A 21294-nucleotide genomic window follows, 5' to 3' on the forward strand; every position below is an offset into this window, starting at 1 on the left:
TGACAATTCTGTTGACCAACACTTGACTGTTGCAATATTCCCAACAACCATAAGATTGTATGTGCACTGGATGTGCCATAAGGGAATTAATTTTAAGGCACTCTCACCTTAAAATTCAGAATGAGCCACACATTACTCTTGAAAGCATTCAAGAATGTATGTGGATTACTCAACCATTGTGTGGGTTATGTTGGTGCTTCGTGGTTGCACAGATGCATCTTGAAGATGGTCTTATGTGTGTATCATTCACACAAAACCATGTGAATACTGAATTAAGTGCTCAAATTGACGAATTTAGAGCAAAGTATCCTAACGTGGGATAATGCCATTGGAATGGAATTTTCGTTGAATTTGATTCACGAACATTCAATGGTCATATTCAGTATATTTTGTACATACCCACAATGGTTTGACTAGATCTCTTCTGAAAGAGAGTCAAAGTTGCATGGCCAATGTTACAGAATTGTGATTTGCCAACATTTAGTTGGCGGTAACATGCGGAATCACACGCCGCATGTTTAATACTGCGGCCCCTTGCAGTTTGTACGTGGAAATAAGATTTCCCATCTGCGGTAATCGGTTGCATCCGATATCACCACCCCGGCGTATGTCATGGGCCCTCACATATATTTGGGATCTATGTGAGGAATAACTGTGGTATGATTGTTAATCCTTCACATACCTTAACCCTGAAAAGGGAGTTAGGGGCCTATACGCTGATTGTTTTTGCAATAAGGACATTTTCTGGCATTAGGGGGAGATGTGTACCACACAGAATGCCAGGAAATAGCTAAGAAATGTCGTTGACATTTGATCCACGTACTTAAGAAACTGAACTAGAGGTTCATGTTATGAGAAATTTGCATTTTATTGCAAATAATCTGCCAATATATTTATTAATGACAAAGGTGTCATTTTGGTTATGTATCAGATTGAGTGGAGGTACCTAATAAACCACTCGTCTCCCCATATGAGAGCAAGAGGGGGAGAATTCTGATCATATGAGACTAAGTTCTCTTTGTTTTTGTTGGAACATAAGAGATGGTCTCCCAATCACCAAATGTGGTTCAACCTAAGGTTGGATGACACCTGAAGGATGTGTATCATCCAGGACCCAGCACAGTGCGCACACATTTTTGTGTACTGGGACATCAAAACACCTTGACTCAGTTGTTATGGGAAGTCACAACGAGTTGAGAGGCACAATGAGAATTCCACAAATGATACTGATTCATGAGAATCGTATATGAGAAAGTCTACATATGTCGACATATAAATCTTCCTGGGAATTGCTAAAATCCTTTTGGGCCCTGAACCAAAATCCATGGAGAGTGTTGTTGCACTTATATTGGTTCAAATGAAAGGAAGCAATTGAGGAAGAATAGCGCTCGCTCATCAGAGAGAGGTATTTACGATAGTAAAACCTTCTCCTCATAAGTATCTCCCATAAGGGAAGAGAGAATGAGGTGGTGATAAAGTGAGGCTTTTGTAGCACAAGGGTTTTTCGCAGAAACCCGACATCAGTCATGATGTGGCATACCATCTTGGTATGAGTGGAATTATGTTTCGATACTAAATGTCATTTGGCAGTACTGATCCATGTGGTTGATGTATGTAGGTGTGCTGCATACTCTCACTGGTCACTCAATTTGGACTTATATATTGAAGTCATTGAAGGACTTAATATTCTGAATCCAAAGAAAAATCGCAACATGTGTGTGTGAAACTTCTGGAGTCATTCTATGACTTGAAGTAGTCGGAGATAATTATGTGGTACAACCGACTGTGTGAGTTCTTCCATGATAAGGATAACTCTAATATCAATGATTGTTGATGTGTACTCATGGATAAATCCTTAATTGGATTTTACGTCACCTAAGTGGTGTTGATGATCTTATCATCAATGTCTTCATGCGAGACATTTGAGATACACACAATCATTTTAAGACGGAGATTTGGGTCAAACCAAATCGTGCTTAAGTTTTTAACTTGAGCTTGTTTCCCCCAGGAATAAATGTATATCAGTCTTCATATATCCCAGAATATTGAATAAGTTCAATACAGATATATAATATCAGAGACACATATGGTCATATTATACCTAATATGGTATACCAATCCTTGGTAAGGTGGGATGATGGTGAAGTGATAGATGGAGCTGAAGTTCCATATCTACCATCGGAACACTGAGATATCTTGCAAAATACGTCAGGCCTGACATTATGTTTGTTGGCAATTTATCGAGAGTGCAATCCCCCGAAAGGTATAAGGTTTGTGTATGGATTATTCTAATATATATCCAAGGCACAAAACTCTTGATTAATTCTAGTATGAAAATCAAGATGGGACCAATGTGTGATATATGATAGTGGCTAATTATTTGATCCCAACAGTGCCATATCAAAGACTGGATTTACTGGAAGAGTATTCAGAAGGAAGTCTTCAGAATAGACTCTAAATGGGTCCTTCCGGTAAACATTCTGCAGAAATCATATGAAGCATCACAAGATGTGTATGAATTCGCAGAATGATTGGCCACATGTGAGTTCATGTGGAGATTCATTCGAATCACCTATCATTATCTACCAAGATAATGTCACTTGTATTTCTTATGAGTTATATTTATCCTCATAAATTACAGAAATGTAAGAGGGTAATTTGCAAATAAAATATTGTGATATTCACAATATCTCTACCAACAGTTGTATTCCATAATTAAGTTTGTGGAATTGGTATGAGACAACCTTTAGGTTTGCAATGTTGAGGGGGAGTAAATCCCTAGTTATAACTCGTTGATGATCTTTCGATCACTGATATTGTACTCTTTTTCCCTTTATGAGTTTTCCCTAAGGTTTCTCATATAAGGTTTTTAACGAGACAATATAAATACAAGTGCGGACGTATGACACATGGTTTCTCCTTAATTTTTCCCACTGGGTTTTAAAGGAGTTTGCGGTGACATATCGTTATAATATTTCTCCTCAATTTTTCCCACAGGGTTTTTTAGGAGGAGTCTTTGGATTGCAATATACAGACGACAAATTGATCAAGGGGGAGTGTTAGGAAATAAAATATGTGATCAATTGTGTATGGGAGGGATGCCTCCCAGGAGGTGTCTCCCCAACACACCCCTTCAACCTGTATATAAGTGGGTCTCCCACATTGCAATGAAACAAGAGAATCATTTGCTCCATTCATTTATGTCTCTTCTCTCTATACTCTAACAGTGATCGCCTTTGCGCGCGTCCAACGTACAGTAGAGAGGCGATTTGCACAAAAATAACCCAAAAGTTAAAGAAAAGCACATACTGACCCGGCGAAACTATTTCAACCATCTAACCCTTTTGTGTGGCGCCCATGAGAGGGACGCCACACATGCCAGTGTGGCGCCCCTTCTGCCGGCGCCACTCTCCCAGCCGACATGGCGCCCTCGACGCTGAGCTGGTGCGCCGATCCGACGTGGCAGCATGTGTGGCGCCCCTCCCATCGGCACCACACATGCACTTGTAATTACCCACAACATACTGTGAGACAAATCGTCTGGGACTTAGCCGTTTTGGCGAGGCTCTGCATGTGGCGCCGACGACACGGGCGCCACACTAGCATGTGTGGCGCCGATGCCACGGGCGCCACACTTAGAGCCTCGCTAAAACGGCTAAGGACTAATCGTCCGGAGCCCCTGGATGTTTTCGACCCAAAAGTTGATATATGTTGGCATGTGTGGCGCCAATGCCACGGGCGCCACACAGTGCAGTGTGGCGCCAGTGGGAAGGGCGCCACACATTGGCTTGTGTTAAAACCATGAAAAATCCTACCATATTCCAACAGTTTTGAACACAACAATAGCAATTTCAATAGCAATTTCTTACACACATCATGCACATAGCACACATCATAGCTCACATCGAAGCACATATATTCAAACAACATGTAGCAACAATAGACATGGTTCGAAATGACATATAGTTCACAACAAGTAGCAATGACATAGAATTTATAACATGTAGCAATGAAGATAGAGTTCACAACACAAATCCATCTATCCTCGACGTCCCCTCCTCACGGGCTGCTTCCGGACGGCCATCCTCTTCGTCCGCTGTCGTGGCTCTTGTTGCTGCTGCTCCTCCTGCTCCTCCTTATAACGGCTCGTCGTTCCTCATCCTCCTCAAAGATGATCTCCGCGGCGGCGCCTCATCCTCCTCAATGACAACCTTCTTTCCTCGGTTGACATAATCTTCCGGAGTGTACCGGTTTGGAGCCTTGCCCCTTGGCTTCAACTGGTAAGCTGACCGTGGGGCTTGCTTCTTGGCGCGACTAATGCTTTGACTCAGAATTTCGTCGTCCTCAGGAATCTTCACAAACATGAACACATGAGATTACGAAAGTTGAAATTAGTAAGAACATGTTTGACAGCAACAAAATAGTCCATACCTCTCCCGCTCTTCAGAAGATGATGTAGCAATTTCGCCTTCGCGGCAACCTAGCAAGTTGGCTAACCGCCGCATCTTTCGTGCAGTGTTCTGCGTCATGGAACTCATGGTTACAAAGCCACCAGAACATAATAGCGTACATTCAAAGTTGGTGATCATACCTTAATGAAATGTCGCAACGGTCCGACAGGCTTTTCATCTCTCCCGCTCTGGTCCCACATAACCTCATACTCGTCAGCTGTTTTTTGGATCTCCATCCGCTGTGACAAACATATCATACACAATTTAAGCGAGCACATGGCAATCTAGATGATGTACTAGTTAGTGAGAGAGTCCATTACCACGAAGTTCAGCTCAGAAGCAATAGAAGTCGATCTCCCTCTGCGAGCAAAGGTGTCGTGCTGGCTTTGCGCAACCTCATCGAACTCGATGGGGTCGTCCAAGATGTCCTCAGCATACGCGTGCTTCACTAACTCGATACGCGTGCTTTGATGAAACCATTGGAGATAGTTGTTGAAAGCGGCCAAGTCATGAGGCACAATCTCCACAGGGCCATCATTCCGTGTCGCTTCCAAACAGTGTTGGAACGCTGTGATGTGGTCGCTATGATGGACAGGCCAATTTGTGATCTTCCTCCGTGATACGTCTCCGACGTATCGATAATTTCTTATGTTCCATGCCACATTATTGATGTTATCTACATGTTTTATGCACACTTTATGTCATATTCGTGCATTTTCTGGAACTAACCTATTAACAAGATGCCGAAGTGCCGATTCTTTGTTTCTGCTGTTCTTGGTTTCAGAAATCCTAGTAAGGAAATATTCTCGGAATTGGACGAAATCAACGCCCAGGGGCCTATTTTTCCACGAAGCTTCCAGAAGTCCGAAGACGAAACGAAGAGGGGCCACGGGGTGGCCAAACCCTAGGGCGGCGTGGCCCCACCCCTGGCCGCGCCGGCCTATGGTCTGGGCCCCCCGTGCCGCCTCTTGACTTGCCCTTCCGCCTACTTAAAGCCTCCGTGACGAAACCCACAGTACCGAGAGCCACGATACGGAAAACCTTACTGAGACGCCGCCACCGCCGATCCCATCTCGGGGGATCCAGGAGATCGCCTCCGGCACCCTGTCGGAGAGGGGAATCATCTCCCGGAGGACTCTACGCCGCCATGGTCGCCTCCGGTGTGATGTGTGAGTAGTCTACCCCTGGACTATGGGCCCATAGCAGTAGCTAGATGGTTGTCTTCTCCCCATTGTGCTATCATTGTCGGATCTTGTGAGCTGCCTAACATGATCAAGATCATCTATCTGTAATTCTATATGTTGCGTTTGTTGGGATCCGATGAATAGAGAATACTTGTTATGTTGATTATCAAAGTTATATCTACGTGTTGTTTATGATCTTGCATGCTTTCCGTTACTAGTAGATGCTCTGGCCAAGTAGATGCTTGTAACTCCAAGAGGGAGTACTTATGCTCGATAGTGGGTTCATGCCTGCATTGACACAGGGACAAGGATGAAAGTTCTAAGGTTGTGTTGTCTTGTTGCCACTAGGGATAAAACATTGATGCTATGTCTAAGGATGTAGTTGTTGATTACATTACGCACCATACTTAATGCAATTGTCTGTTGCTTTGCAACTTAATACCGGAGGGGTTCGGATGATAACCTGAAGGTGGACTTTTTAGGCATAGATGCAGTTGGATGGCGGTCTATGTACTTTGTCGTAATGCCCAATTAAATCTCACTATACTCATCATGATATGTATGTGCATGGTCATGCCCTCTTTATTTGTCAATTGCCCAACTGTAATTTGTTCACCCAACATGCTGTTTGTCTTATGGGAGAGACACCTCTAGTGAACTGTGGACCCCGGTCCAATTCTCTTTACTGAAATACAATCTCTTGCAATACTGTTTCTTGTTTTCTGCAAACAATCATCTTCCACACAATACGGTTAATCCTTTGTTACAGCAAGCCGGTGAGATTGACAACCTCAGCTTTCGTTGGGGCAAAGTACTTTGGTTGTGTTGTGCAGGTTCCACGTTGGCGCCGGAATCCCTGGTTTTGCGCCGCACTACATCCCGCCGCCATCAACCTTCAACATGCTTCTTGGCTCCTCCTGGTTCGATAAACCTTGGTTTCTTTCTGAGGGAAAACTTGCTGCTGTGCGCATCATACCTTCCTCTTGGGGTTCCCAACGAACGTGTGAGTTACACGCCATCAAGCATATTTTCTGGCGCCGTTGCGGAGATCAAGACACGCCGCAAGGGGAGTCTCCACTTCTCAATCTCTTTACTTTGTTTTTGTCTTGCTTAGTTTTATTTACTACTTTGTTTGCTGCACTAAATCAAAATACAAAAAAATTAGTTGCTAGTTTTACTTTACTTGCTATCTTGTTTGCTATATCAAAAACACAAAAAAATTAGTTACTTGCATTTACTTTATCTAGTTTGTTTTATTCTTGTTGCTAAAATGGCCAACCCTGAAAATACTAAGTTGTGTGACTTCACAGCCACAAATAATAATGATTTCTTATGCACACCTATTGCTCCACCTTTCTTGAATCTTGTTATGTGAGAGCAATTTTCTGGTGTTAGTTACGATGATCTTGCTGCCCATCTTAATAATTTTGTTGAACTATGTGAAATGCAAAAATATAAAGATGTAGATGGTGATATTATTAAGCTAAAATTGTTCCCTTTCTCATTAAGAGGAAGAGCTAAATATTGGTTGCTATCTCTGCCTAAGAATAGTATTGATTCATGGACTAAATGCAAGGATGCTTTTATTGGTAGATATTATCCCCCTGCTAAAATTATATCTTTGAGGAGTAGCATAATGAATTTTAAACAATTAGATACTGAACATGTTGCTCAAGCTTGGGAAAGAATGAAATCTCTGGTTAAAAATTGCCCAACCCATGGACTGACTACTTGGATGATCATCCAAACCTTTTATGCAGGACTAAATTTTTCTTCACGGAATTTATTGGATTCAGTGCTGGAGGTACCTTTATGTCCATCACTCTGGGTGAAGCAACAAAGCTTCTTGATAATATGATGATCAACTACTCTGAATGGCACACGGAAAGAGCTCCACAAGGTAAGAAGGTAAATTCTGTCGAAGAAACCTCTTCCTTGAGTGATAAGATTGATGCTATTATGTCTATGCTTGTGAATGATAGGACTAATATTGATCCTAATAATGTTCCATTAGCTTCATTGGTTGCACAAGAAGAACATGTTGATGTAAACTTCATTAAAAATAATAATTTCAACAACAATGCTTACCTAACAATTCTAGTAACAACTATAGGCCATATCCTTATAATAATGGCAACGGCTATGGTAATTCTTATGGGAATTCTTACAACAATAATAGGAACACACCCCTGGACTTGAAGCCATGCTTAAAGAATTTATTAGTACACAAACTGCTTTTAACAAATCTGTTGAAGAAAAGCTTGGGAAAATTGATATACTTGCTTCTAAAGTCGATAGTCTTACTGTTGATGTTGATCTTTTGAAATCGAAAGTTTTGCCTAATGAGAATCATCATAATAAAATTACTACTACAGCAAATGCCATTCAAGTTAGAATTAATGAGAATATAAGATTAATGGCTGAACTGCGTGCTAGGTGGGATAGAGAAGAAAATGAAAAACTAGCTAAAGAGAAGAATATAGCTAAAGTTTGGACTATTACCACCACTAGTAATGCTAATACTACACATGTTGCTGCACCTCCTACTAATACTAATAAAAGAATTAGTGTTAGCAATGTTTCCACTTCTAATGCAAAGCGCGAAAAACTTGCTGAAAGCTGCTAAAGCTATTAAACTGCCTGTGATAAAGCTGCTGAAATTTTTTCCAACATTGGTGATGATGATCCCATTGCTTTAGATTATAATGGTTTGAATTTTGATGATTGCCACATCTCTGAAGTTATAAAGTTCTTGCAAAAACTTGCTAAAAGTCCTAATGCTAGTGCTATAAATTTGGCTTTCACGCATCATATTACAAATGCTCTCATTAAAGCTAGAGAAGAGAAACTAGAGCGTGAAGCCTCTATTCCTAAAAAGCTAGAGGATGGTTGGGAGCCCATCATTAAGATGAAGGTTAAAGATTTTGATTGTAATGCTTTATGTGATCTTGGTGCAAGTATTTCTGTTATGCCTAAGAAAATTTATAATATGCTTGACTTGCCACATTGAAAAATTGTTATTTGGATGTTAATCTTGCTGATCATTCTACAAAGAAACCTTTGGGTAAAGTTGATAATGTTCGCATTACCGTTAACAATAACCTTGTCCCCGTTGATTTTGTTGTCTTGGATATTGAATGCAATGCATCTTATCCCATTATATTGGGAAGACCTTTTCTTCGAACTGTTGGTGCTATCATTGATATGAAGGAAGGTAATATAAAATATCAATTTCCTCTCAAGAAAGGTATGGAACACTTCCCTAGAAAGAGAATGAAGTTACCTTTTGATTCTATTATTAGAACAAATTATGATGTTGACACTTCGTCTCTTGATGATACTTGATACACACTTTCTGCGCCTAGCTGAAAGGCGTTAAAGAAAAGCGCTTATGGGAGACAACCCATGTTTTTACCTACAGTACTTTGTTTCTATTTTGTGTGTTGGAAGTTGTTTACTACTGTAGCAACCTCTCCTTATCTTAGTTTTGTGTTTTGTTGTGCCAAGTTAAGTATTTGATAGAAAAGTAAGTACTAGATTTGGATTACTGCGCAGTTCCAAATTTCTTTGCTGTCACGAATCTGGGTCCACCTCCCTGTAGGTAGCTCAGAAAATTAAGCCAATTTACGTGCATGATCCGCAGATATGTACGCAACTTTCATTAAATTTGAGCATTTTCATTTGAGCAAGTCTGGTGCCATTTTAAAATTCGTCAATACGAACTGTTCTGTTTTGACAGATTCTGCCTTTTATTTCGCATTGCCTCTTTTGCTATATTGGATGAATTTCTTTGATCCACTAATATCCAGTAGCATTATGCAATGTCCAGAAGTGTTAAGAATGATTGTGTCACCTCTGAATATGTCAATTTATATTGTGCACTAACCCTCTAATGAGTTGTTTCGAGTTTGGTGTGGAGGAAGTTTTCAAGGATCAAGAGAGGAGTATGATGCAACATGATCAAGGAGAGTGAAAGCTCTAAGCTTGGGGATGCCCCGGTGGTTCACCCCTGCATATATTAAGAAGACTCAAGCGTCTAAGCTTGGGGATGCCCAAGGCATCCCCTTCTTCATCGACAACATTATCAGGTTCCTCCCCTGAAACTATATTTTTATTCCATCACATCTTATGTGCTTTGCTTGGAGCGTCGGTTTGTTTTTGTTTTTGTTTTGTTTGAATAAAATGGATCCTAGCATTCACTTTATGGGAGAGAGACACGCTCCGCTGTAGCATATGGACAAGTATGTCCTTGGTTTCTACTCATAGTATTCATGGCGAAGTTTCTTCTTCGTTGAATTGTTATATGGTTGGAATTGGAAAATGATACATGTAGTAATTGCTATAAATGTCTTGGGTAATGTGATACTTGGCAATTGTTGTGCTCATGTTTAAGCTCTTGCATCATATGCTTTGCACCTATTAATGAAGAAATACATAGAGCATGCTAAAATTTGGTTTGCATATTTGGTTTCTCTAAGGTCTAGATAATTTCTAGTATTGAGTTTGAACAACAAGGAAGACGGTGTAGAGTCTTATAATATTTTCAATATGTCTTTTATGTGAGTTTTGCTGCACCGGTTCATCCTTGTGTTTGTTTCAAATAAACCTTGCTAGCCTAAACCTTGTATCGAGAGGGAATACTTCTCATGCATCCAAAATGCTTGAGCCAACCACTATGCCATTTGTGTCCACCATACCTACCTACTACATGGTATTTTCCGCCATTCCAAAGTAAATTGCTTGAGTGCTACCTTTAAAATTCCATCATTCACCTTTGCAATATATAGCTCATGGGACAAATAGCTTAAAAACTATTGTGGTATTGAATATGTAATTATGCACTTTATCTCTTATTAAGTTGCTTGTTGTGCGATAACCATGTTCACTGGGGACGCCATCAACTATTCATTGTTGAATTTCATGTGAGTTGCTATGCATGTCCGTCTTGTCTGAAGTAAGAGAGATCTACCACCTTATGGTTAAGCATGCATAATGTTAGAGAAGAACATTGGGCCGCTAACTAAAGCCATGATCCATGGTGGAAGTTTCAGTTTTGGACATATATCCTCAAATCTCAAATGAGAAAATTATTAATTGTTGTTACATGCTTATGCATAAAAGAGGAGTCCATTATCTGTTGTCTATGTTGTCCCGGTATGGATGTCTAAGTTGAAGAATAATCAATAGCGAGAAATCCGATGCGAGCTTTCTCCTTAGACCTTTGTACAGGCGGCATAGAGGTACCCCTTTGTGACACTTGGTTAAAACAGTGCATTGTGATGATCCGGTAGTCCAAGCTAATTAGGACAAGGTGCGGGCACTATTAGTACACTATGCATGAGGCTTGCAACTTATAAGATATAATTTACATGATGCATATGCTTTATTACTACCGTTGACAAAATTGTTTCATGTTTTCAAAATCAAATCTCTAGCACAAATATAGCAATCGATGCTTTTCCTCTATGGAGGACCATTCTTTTACTTTCAATGTTGAGTCAGTTCACCTATTTCTCTCCACCTCAAGAAGCAAACACTTGTGTGAACTGTGCGTTGATTCCTACATACTTGCTTATTGCACTTATTATATTACTCTATATTGACAATATCGATGAGATATACATGTTACAAGTTGAAAGCAACCGCTGAAACTTAATCTTCTTTTGTGTTGCTTCAATGCTTTTACTTTGAATTATTGCTTTATGAGTTAACTCTTATGCAAGACTTAATTGATGCTTGTCTTGAAGTGCTATTCATGAAAAGTCTTTGCTTTATGATTCACTTGTTTACTCATGTCATATACATTGTTTTGATCGCTGCATTCACTACATATGCTTTACAAATAGTATGATCAAGATTATGATGGCATGTCACTCCAGAAATTATCTGTGTTATCGTTTTACCTGCTCGGGACGAGCAGAACTAAGCTTGGGGATGCTGATACGTCTCCGACGTATCGATAATTTCTTATGTTCCATGCCACATTATTGATGTTATCTACATGTTTTATGCACACTTTATGTCATATTCGTGCATTTTCTGGAACTAACCTATTAACAAGATGCCGAAGTGCCGATTCTTTGTTTTTGCTGTTTTTGGTTTCAGAAATCCTAGTAAGGAAATATTCTCGGAATTGGACGAAATCAACGCCCAGGGGCCTATTTTTCCACGAAGCTTCCAGAAGTCCGAAGACGAAACGAAGAGGGGCCACGGGGTGGCCAAACCCTAGGGCGGCACGGCCCCACCCTTGGCCGCGCCGGCCTATGGTCTGGGCCCCCCGTGCCGCCTCTTGACTTGCCCTTCCGCCTACTTAAAGCCTCCGTGACGAAACCCCCAGTACCGAGAGCCACGATACGGAAAACCTTACTGAGACGCCGCCACCGTCGATCCCATCTCGGGGGATCCAGGAGATCGCCTCCGGCACCCTGCCGGAGAGGGGAATCATCTCCCGGAGGACTCTACGCCGCCATGGTCGCCTCCGGTGTGATGTGTGAGTAGTCTACCCCTGGACTATGGGCCCATAGCAGTAGCTAGATGGTTGTCTTCTCCCCATTGTGCTATCATTGTCGGATCTTGTGAGCTGCCTAACATGATCAAGATCATCTATCTGTAATTCTATATGTTGCGTTTGTTGGGATCCGATGAATAGAGAATACTTGTTATGTTGATTATCAAAGTTATATCTACGTGTTGTTTATGATCTTGCATGCTTTCCGTTACTAGTAGATGCTCTGGCCAAGTAGATGCTTGTAACTCCAAGAGGGAGTACTTATGCTCGATAGTGGGTTCATGCCTGCATTGACACAGGGACAGTGACAGAAAGTTCTAAGGTTGTGTTGTGCTGTTGCCACTAGGGATAAAACATTGATGCTATGTCTAAGGATGTAGTTGTTGATTACATTACGCACCATACTTAATGCAATTGTCTGTTGCTTTGCAACTTAATACTGGAGGGGGTTCGGATGATAACCTGAAGGTGGACTTTTTAGGCATAGATGCAGTTGGATGGCGGTCTATGTACTTTGTCGTAATGCCCAATTAAATCTCACTATACTCATCATGATATGTATGTGCATGGTCATGCCCTCTTTATTTGTCAATTGCCCAACTGTAATTTGTTCACCCAACATGCTGTTTGTCTTATGGGAGAGACACCTCTAGTGAACTGTGGACCCGGTCCAATTCTCTTTCTTGAAATACAATCTCTGCCATCTTTGTTTCTGTTTTCTGCAAACAATCATCTTCCACACAATACGGTTAATCCTTTGTTACAGCAAGCCGGTGAGATTGACAACCTCACTGTTTCGTTGGGGCAAAGTACTTTGGTTGTGTTGTGCAGGTTCCACGTTGGAGCCGGAATCCCTGGTGTTGCACCGCACTACATCCCGCCGCCATCAACCTTCAACGTGCTTCTTGGCTCCTCCTGGTTCGATAAACCTTGGTTTCTTTCTGAGGGAAAACTTGCTGCTGTGCGCATCATACCTTCCTCTTGGGGTTCCCAACGAACGTGTGGGTTACACGCCATCAAGCATATTTTCTGGCGCCGTTGCCGGGGAGATCAAGACACGCTGCAAGGGGAGTCTCCACTTCTCAATCTCTTTACTTTGTTTTTGTCTTGCTTAGTTTTATTTACTACTTTGTTTGCTGCACTAAATCAAAATACAAAAAAATTAGTTGCTAGTTTTACTTTACTTGCTATCTTGTTTGCTATATCAAAAACACAAAAAAATTAGTTACTTGCATTTACTTTATCTAGTTTGTTTTATTTACTGTTGCTAAAATGGCCAACCCTGAAAATACTAAGTTGTGTGACTTCACAGCCACAAATAATAATGATTTCTTATGCACACCTATTGCTCCACCTGCTTTACTGAATCTTGTTATGTGAGAGCAATTTTCTGGTGTTAGTTCTGATGATGCTGCTGCCCATCTTAATAATTTTGTTGAACTATGTGAAATGCAAAAATATAAAGATGTAGATGGTGATATTATTAAGCTAAAATTGTTCCCTTTCTCATTAAGAGGAAGAGCTAAATATTGGTTGCTATCTCTGCCTAAGAATAGTATTGATTCATGGACTAAATGCAAGGATGCTTTTATTGGTAGATATTATCCCCCTGCTAAAATTATATCTTTGAGGAGTAGCATAATGAATTTTAAACAATTAGATACTGAACATGTTGCTCAAGCTTGGGAAAGAATGAAATCTCTGGTTAAAAATTGCCCAACCCATGGACTGACTACTTGGATGATCATCCAAACCTTTTATGCAGGACTAAATTTTTCTTCACGGAATTTATTGGATTCAGCTGCTGGAGGTACCTTTATGTCCATCACTCTGGGTGAAGCAACAAAGCTTCTTGATAATATGATGATCAACTACTCTGAATGGCACACGGAAAGAGCTCCACAAGGTAAGAAGGTAAATTCTGTCGAAGAAACCTCTTCCTTGAGTGATAAGATTGATGCTATTATGTCTATGCTTGTGAATGATAGGACTAATATTGATCCTAATAATGTTCCATTAGCTTCATTGGTTGCACAAGAAGAACATGTTGATGTAAACTTCATTAAAAATAATAATTTCAACAACAATGCTTACCGGAACAATTCTAGTAACAACTATAGGCCATATCCTTATAATAATGGCAACGGCTATGGTAATTCTTATGGGAATTCTTACAACAATAATAGGAACACACCCCCTGGACTTGAAGCCATGCTTAAAGAATTTATTAGTACACAAACTGCTTTTAACAAATCTGTTGAAGAAAAGCTTGGGAAAATTGATATACTTGCTTCTAAAGTCGATAGTCTTACTGTTGATGTTGATCTTTTGAAATCGAAAGTTTTGCCTAATGAGAATCATCATAATAAAATTACTACTACAGCAAATGCCATTCAAGTTAGAATTAATGAGAATATAAGATTAATGGCTGAACTGCGTGCTAGGTGGGATAGAGAAGAAAATGAAAAACTAGCTAAAGAGAAGAATATAGCTAAAGTTTGGACTATTACCACCACTAGTAATGCTAATACTACACATGTTGCTGCACCTCCTACTAATACTAATAAAAGAATTAGTGTTAGCAATGTTTCCACTTCTAATGCAAAGCGCGAGAAAGCGCACGAAAGCTGCTAAAGCTGCTGAAACTGCACGTGATAAAGCTGAAATTTTTCCAACATTGGTGATGATGATCCCATTGCTTTAGATTATAATGGTTTGAATTTTGATGATTGCCACATCTCTGAAGTTATAAAGTTCTTGCAAAAACTTGCTAAAAGTCCTAATGCTAGTGCTATAAATTTGGCTTTCACGCATCATATTACAAATGCTCTCATTAAAGCTAGAGAAGAGAAACTAGAGCGTGAAGCCTCTATTCCTAAAAAGCTAGAGGATGGTTGGGAGCCCATCATTAAGATGAAGGTTAAAGATTTTGATTGTAATGCTTTATGTGATCTTGGTGCAAGTATTTCTGTTATGCCTAAGAAAATTTATAATATGCTTGACTTGCCACCGCTGAAAAATTGTTATTTGGATGTTAATCTTGCTGATCATTCTACAAAGAAACCTTTGGGTAAAGTTGATAATGTTCGCATTACCGTTAACAATAACCTTGTCCCCGTTGATTTTGTTGTCTTGGATATTGAATGCAATGCATCTTATCCCATTATATTGGGAAGACCTTTTCTTGATTGTTGGTGCTATCATTGATATGAAGGAAGGTAATATAAAATATCAATTTCCTCTCAAGAAAGGTATGGAACACTTCCCTAGAAAGAGAATGAAGTTACCTTTTGATTCTATTATTAGAACAAATTATGATGTTGACACTTCGTCTCTTGATGATACTTGATACACACTTTCTGCGCCTAGCTGAAAGGCGTTAAAGAAAAGCGCTTATGGGAGACAACCCATGTTTTTACCTACAGTACTTTGTTTCTATTTTGTGTGTTGGAAGTTGTTTACTACTGTAGCAACCTCTCCTTATCTTAGTTTTGTGTTTTGTTGTGCCAAGTTAAGTATTTGATAGAAAAGTAAGTACTAGATTTGGATTACTGCGCAGTTCCAAATTTCTTTGCTGTCACGAATCTGGGTCCACCTCCATGTAGGTAGCTCAGAAAATTAAGCCAATTTACGTGCATGATCCGCAGATATGTACGCAACTTTCATTAAATTTGAGCATTTTCATTTGAGCAAGTCTGGTGCCATTTTAAAATTCGTCAATACGAACTGTTCTGTTTTGACAGATTCTGCCTTTTATTTCGCATTGCCTCTTTTGCTATATTGGATGAATTTCTTTGATCCACTAATATCCAGTAGCATTATGCAATGTCCAGAAGTGTTAAGAATGATTGTGTCACCTCTGAATATGTCAATTTATATTGTGCACTAACCCTCTAATGAGTTGTTTCGAGTTTGGTGTGGAGGAAGTTTTCAAGGATCAAGAGAGGAGTATGATGCAACATGATCAAGGAGAGTGAAAGCTCTAAGCTTGGGGATGCCCCGGTGGTTCACCCCTGCATATATTAAGAAGACTCAAGCGTCTAAGCTTGGGGATGCCCAAGGCATCCCCTTCTTCATCGACAACATTATCAGGTTCCTCCCCTGAAACTATATTTTTATTCCATCACATCTTATGTGCTTTGCTTGGAGCGTCGGTTTGTTTTTGTTTTTGTTTTGTTTGAATAAAATGGATCCTAGCATTCACTTTATGGGAGAGAGACACGCTCCGCTGTAGCATATGGACAAGTATGTCCTTGGTTTCTACTCATAGTATTCATGGCGAAGTTTCTTCTTCGTTGAATTGTTATATGGTTGGAATTGGAAAATGATACATGTAGTAATTGCTATAAATGTCTTGGGTAATGTGATACTTGGCAATTGTTGTGCTCATGTTTAAGCTCTTGCATCATATGCTTTGCACCTATTAATGAAGAAATACATAGAGCATGCTAAAATTTGGTTTGCATATTTGGTTTCTCTAAGGTCTAGATAATTTCTAGTATTGAGTTTGAACAACAAGGAAGACGGTGTAGAGTCTTATAATATTTTCAATATGTCTTTTATGTGAGTTTTGCTGCACCGGTTCATCCTTGTGTTTGTTTCAAATAAACCTTGCTAGCCTAAACCTTGTATCGAGAGGGAATACTTCTCATGCATCCAAAATGCTTGAGCCAACCACTATGCCATTTGTGTCCACCATACCTACCTACTACATGGTATTTTCCGCCATTCCAAAGTAAATTGCTTGAGTGCTACCTTTAAAATTCCATCATTCACCTTTGCAATATATAGCTCATGGGACAAATAGCTTAAAAACTATTGTGGTATTGAATATGTAATTATGCACTTTATCTCTTATTAAGTTGCTTGTTGTGCGATAACCATGTTCACTTTGGGACGCCATCAACTATTCATTGTTGAATTTCATGTGAGTTGCTATGCATGTCCGTCTTGTCTGAAGTAAGAGAGATCTACCACCTTATGGTTAAGCATGCATAATGTTAGAGAAGAACATTGGGCCGCTAACTAAAGCCATGATCCATGGTGGAAGTTTCAGTTTTGGACATATATCCTCAAATCTCAAATGAGAAAATTATTAATTGTTGTTACATGCTTATGCATAAAAGAGGAGTCCATTATCATTGTCTATGTTGTCCCGGTATGGATGTCTAAGTTGAAGAATAATCAATAGCGAGAAATCCGATGCGAGCTTTCTCCTTAGACCTTTGTACGGGCGGCATAGAGGTACCTTTGTGACACTTGGTTAAAACAGTGCATTGTGATGATCCGGTAGTCCAAGCTAATTAGGACAAGGTGCGGGCACTATTAGTACACTATGCATGAGGCTTGCAACTTATAAGATATAATTTACATGATGCATATGCTTTATTACCACCGTTGACAAAATTGTTTCATGTTTTCAAAATCAAATCTCTAGCACAAATATAGCAATCGATGCTTTTCCTCTATGGAGGACCATTCTTTTACTTTCAATGTTGAGTCAGTTCACCTATTTCTCTCCACCTCAAGAAGCAAACACTTGTGTGAACTGTGCGTTGATTCCTACATACTTGCTTATTGCACTTATTATATTACTCTATATTGACAATATCGATGAGATATACATGTTACAAGTTGAAAGCAACCGCTGAAACTTAATCTTCTTTTGTGTTGCTTCAATGCTTTTACTTTGAATTATTGCTTTATGAGTTAACTCTTATGCAAGACTTAATTGATGCTTGTCTTGAAGTGCTATTCATGAAAAGTCTTTGCTTTATGATTCACTTGTTTACTCATGTCATATACATTGTTTTGATCGCTGCATTCACTACATATGCTTTACAAATAGTATGATCAAGATTATGATGGCATGTCACTCCAGAAATTATCTGTGTTATCGTTTTACCTGCTCGGGACGAGCAGAACTAAGCTTGGGGATGCTGATACGTCTCCGACGTATCGATAATTTCTTATGTTCCATGCCACATTATTGATGTTATCTACATGTTTTATGCACACTTTATGTCATATTCGTGCATTTTCTGGAACTAACCTATTAACAAGATGCCGAAGTGCCGATTCTTTGTTTCTGCTGTCTTTGGTTTCAGAAATCCTAGTAAGGAAATATTCTCGGAATTGGACGAAATCAACGCCCAGGGGCCTATTTTTCCACGAAGCTTCCAGAAGTCCGAAGACGAAACGAAGAGGGGCCACGGGGTGGCCAAACCCTAGGGCGGCACGGCCCCACCCCTGGCCGCGCCGGCCTATGGTCTGGGCCCCCCGTGCCGCCTCTTGACTTGCCCTTCCGCCTACTTAAAGCCTCCGTGACGAAACCCCCAGTACCGAGAGCCACGATACGGAAAACCTTACTGAGACGCCGCCACCGTCGATCCCATCTCGGGGGATCCAGGAGATCGCCTCCGGCACCCTGCCGGAGAGGGGAATCATCTCCCGGAGGACTCTACGCCGCCATGGTCGCCTCCGGTGTGATGTGTGAGTAGTCTACCCCTGGACTATGGGCCCATAGCAGTAGCTAGATGGTTGTCTTCTCCCCATTGTGCTATCATTGTCGGATCTTGTGAGCTGCCTAACATGATCAAGATCATCTATCTGTAATTCTATATGTTGCGTTTGTTGGGATCCGATGAATAGAGAATACTTGTTATGTTGATTATCAAAGTTATATCTACGTGTTGTTTATGATCTTGTATGCTTTAGAATTACTAGTAGATGCTCTGGCCAAGTAGATGCTTGTAACTCCAAGAGGGAGTACTTATGCTCGATAGTGGGTTCATGCACGCATTGACACAGGACGGTGTGAGAAAGTTCTAAGGTTGTGTTGTCTGTTGCCACTAGGGATAAAACATTGATGCTATGTCTAAGGATGTAGTTGTTGATTACATTACGCACCATACTTAATGCAATTGTCTGTTGCTTTGCAACTTAATCTTGGAGGGGTTCGGATGATAACCTGAAGGTGGACTTTTTAGGCATAGATGCAGTTGGATGGCGGTCTATGTACTTTGTCGTAATGCCCAATTAAATCTCACTATACTCATCATGATATGTATGTGCATGGTCATGCCCTCTTTATTTGTCAATTGCCCAACTGTAATTTGTTCACCCAACATGCTGTTTGTCTTATGGGAGAGACACCTCTAGTGAACTGTGGACCCCGGTCCAATTCTCTTTACTGAAATACAATCTCTTGCAATCTTGTTTTTCTTGTTTTACGCAAACAATCATCTTCCACACAATACGGTTAATCCTTTGTTACAGCAAGCCGGTGAGATTGACAACCTCACTGTTTCGTTGGGGCAAAGTACTTTGGTTGTGTTGTGCAGGTTCCACGTTGGCGCCGGAATCCCTGGTGTTGCGCCGCACTACATCCCGCCGCCATCAACCTTCAACGTGCTTCTTGGCTCCTCCTGGTTCGATAAACCTTGGTTTCTTTCTGAGGGAAAACTTGCTGCTGTGCGCATCATACCTTCCTCTTGGGGTTCCCAACGAACGTGTGAGTTACACGCCATCACTCTGCCGCTGCCTATCAAGCCTGCAAGAATCAACAAGTTATATTCTACCTCTTCTATCAAGAATCTTCCATCGCATGATTCCAGAAGTTTACCTATGAAGCGCCTTGTCCGTGTCTTGCCACTGAGGTGGGCACTCCTGATACAGCCCAAACTGTCTCATCACTCTGTGCGGCTGGTGGTGTTCAACAAGCCACATGCATATGAGTGGGCAGCGCATACGCCAGAATCGCGCCTCCTCCGTGCACTTGTGGTTGAGGTCAGTCATCGCCGCGCCAATACGGTAGTAGGTACCATACGGCTCCCATTCCACCTGCAGCATACAAATATTTCAGAATTTAGAACATGCCAGTAGAATCAATGAAAACTATGATTGCAAAAGAGTGATCGGTTACCTACTCAGCGGTAAGAGTGTCCAACTCCGCAGTGTACTGCCTGTACATGATCTTTGGATCGCTCGTCATCTCCGAGACATTGTCCCAAAGGTATGCCCAAGTCGGCTCCCGATCAAGGTTCTCATGGTGATGAGGCCATGGCCTCTCGGTGAGTGTCCTAGGCCGCCCAACTGATAGGCGGTCCCAGCTCCATACGGAAAGTAGGAGCATGCATCCACCAATACCGCCGCTCCCAGTCCTGCTCCCAGTCCTGCGACAAGCTTCGTCCAACTGCGTACATAAGACATTTGATTAGTACTTTGTCTAGCACACTACTATAGGAAAATAGTACATAGAACAAATCATCACCTGCCGGTAGAGGTAGGCAAGTGCCGCTGTTCCCCAACTCCACCGGTGCTCCAACACCGTAAGCGCCTTCAGCCAACACCAATGGGCCAGCTTCCCCCCACTGTCAGGAAAGAGAGTCCTCGAAATCATGTACCACAAGTACACGCGGGTGTACGTCCTGATAGTGTCCTCGTTGGCCCCTTCAGGGCATTGTGCAAAGTTAAGCCTGATCCAAGAGAAAGCTGCGCCGGCGGGAGCTCTCTCCTTTGGATTTGCTGGCGCCGGAGGATCCATGCCAATAAGCGCCTCCATCTGCTGGCGCCACCCATCAGAAGCTGTGTTCATACACAGTGGCTCGCCCTGAATAGGTAGTCCAAGGATCATGGAAACATCCTCGAGAGTAGGGGCCATCTCACCGGCCCTCAAGTGGAAGGTGTGCGTCTCCGGCCTCCACCGGTCGACAAGAGCGGTGAGTGCCGCGGCGTTCATATTCGGCCCCCCACGGCTTACAAGGGATATGAACTGGAGAAGACCGGTAGGCTCGATGTGCTCCGTGTACCTCTCGTCATACGGTATATCCACTGTGCCATGGTAACGAATCTTCAAAGGGTGAAGATCCGTTGTCCTCTCCGTCATATGAACAGCCCGGTGTTCCCTGTCATACTCTTGATCCAGGAGCCACACCATCCTACATATTTACACAAATACAACATATTATGAGCAACACATACATGAGAATATATCCAAATAAGTCATCACAAATACATGAAATACATACATATACATTCATATCTAGGGATAGAACACCATACACCATATGAGTTATTCCTTCACATACACATTCATGAAATTTGATGCCTAGGGTTCCTCCACAAATCTAGGATACATACATATCTAGGG

The 21294-nt window shown here is 41.2% G+C and overlaps 1 protein-coding gene across 1 annotated transcript; it reads right to left on the reverse strand.

Annotated features, from left to right (window-relative positions):
- Nucleotides 1-20370: 20370 nt before the first annotated feature.
- Nucleotides 20371-21084, reverse strand: LOC127348400 (protein MAIN-LIKE 1-like; the record flags this gene model as incomplete). Its single annotated transcript, XM_051374440.2, has 1 exon — nucleotides 20371-21084. A coding segment is annotated over one exon (714 nt), but the record flags the coding sequence as incomplete, so codon positions are not given.
- Nucleotides 21085-21294: the final 210 nt, after the last annotated feature.

This window comes from Lolium perenne, chromosome 4 (genome assembly GCF_019359855.2).
Source record: "Lolium perenne isolate Kyuss_39 chromosome 4, Kyuss_2.0, whole genome shotgun sequence".
Taxonomy (NCBI): Eukaryota; Viridiplantae; Streptophyta; class Magnoliopsida; order Poales; family Poaceae; genus Lolium; species Lolium perenne.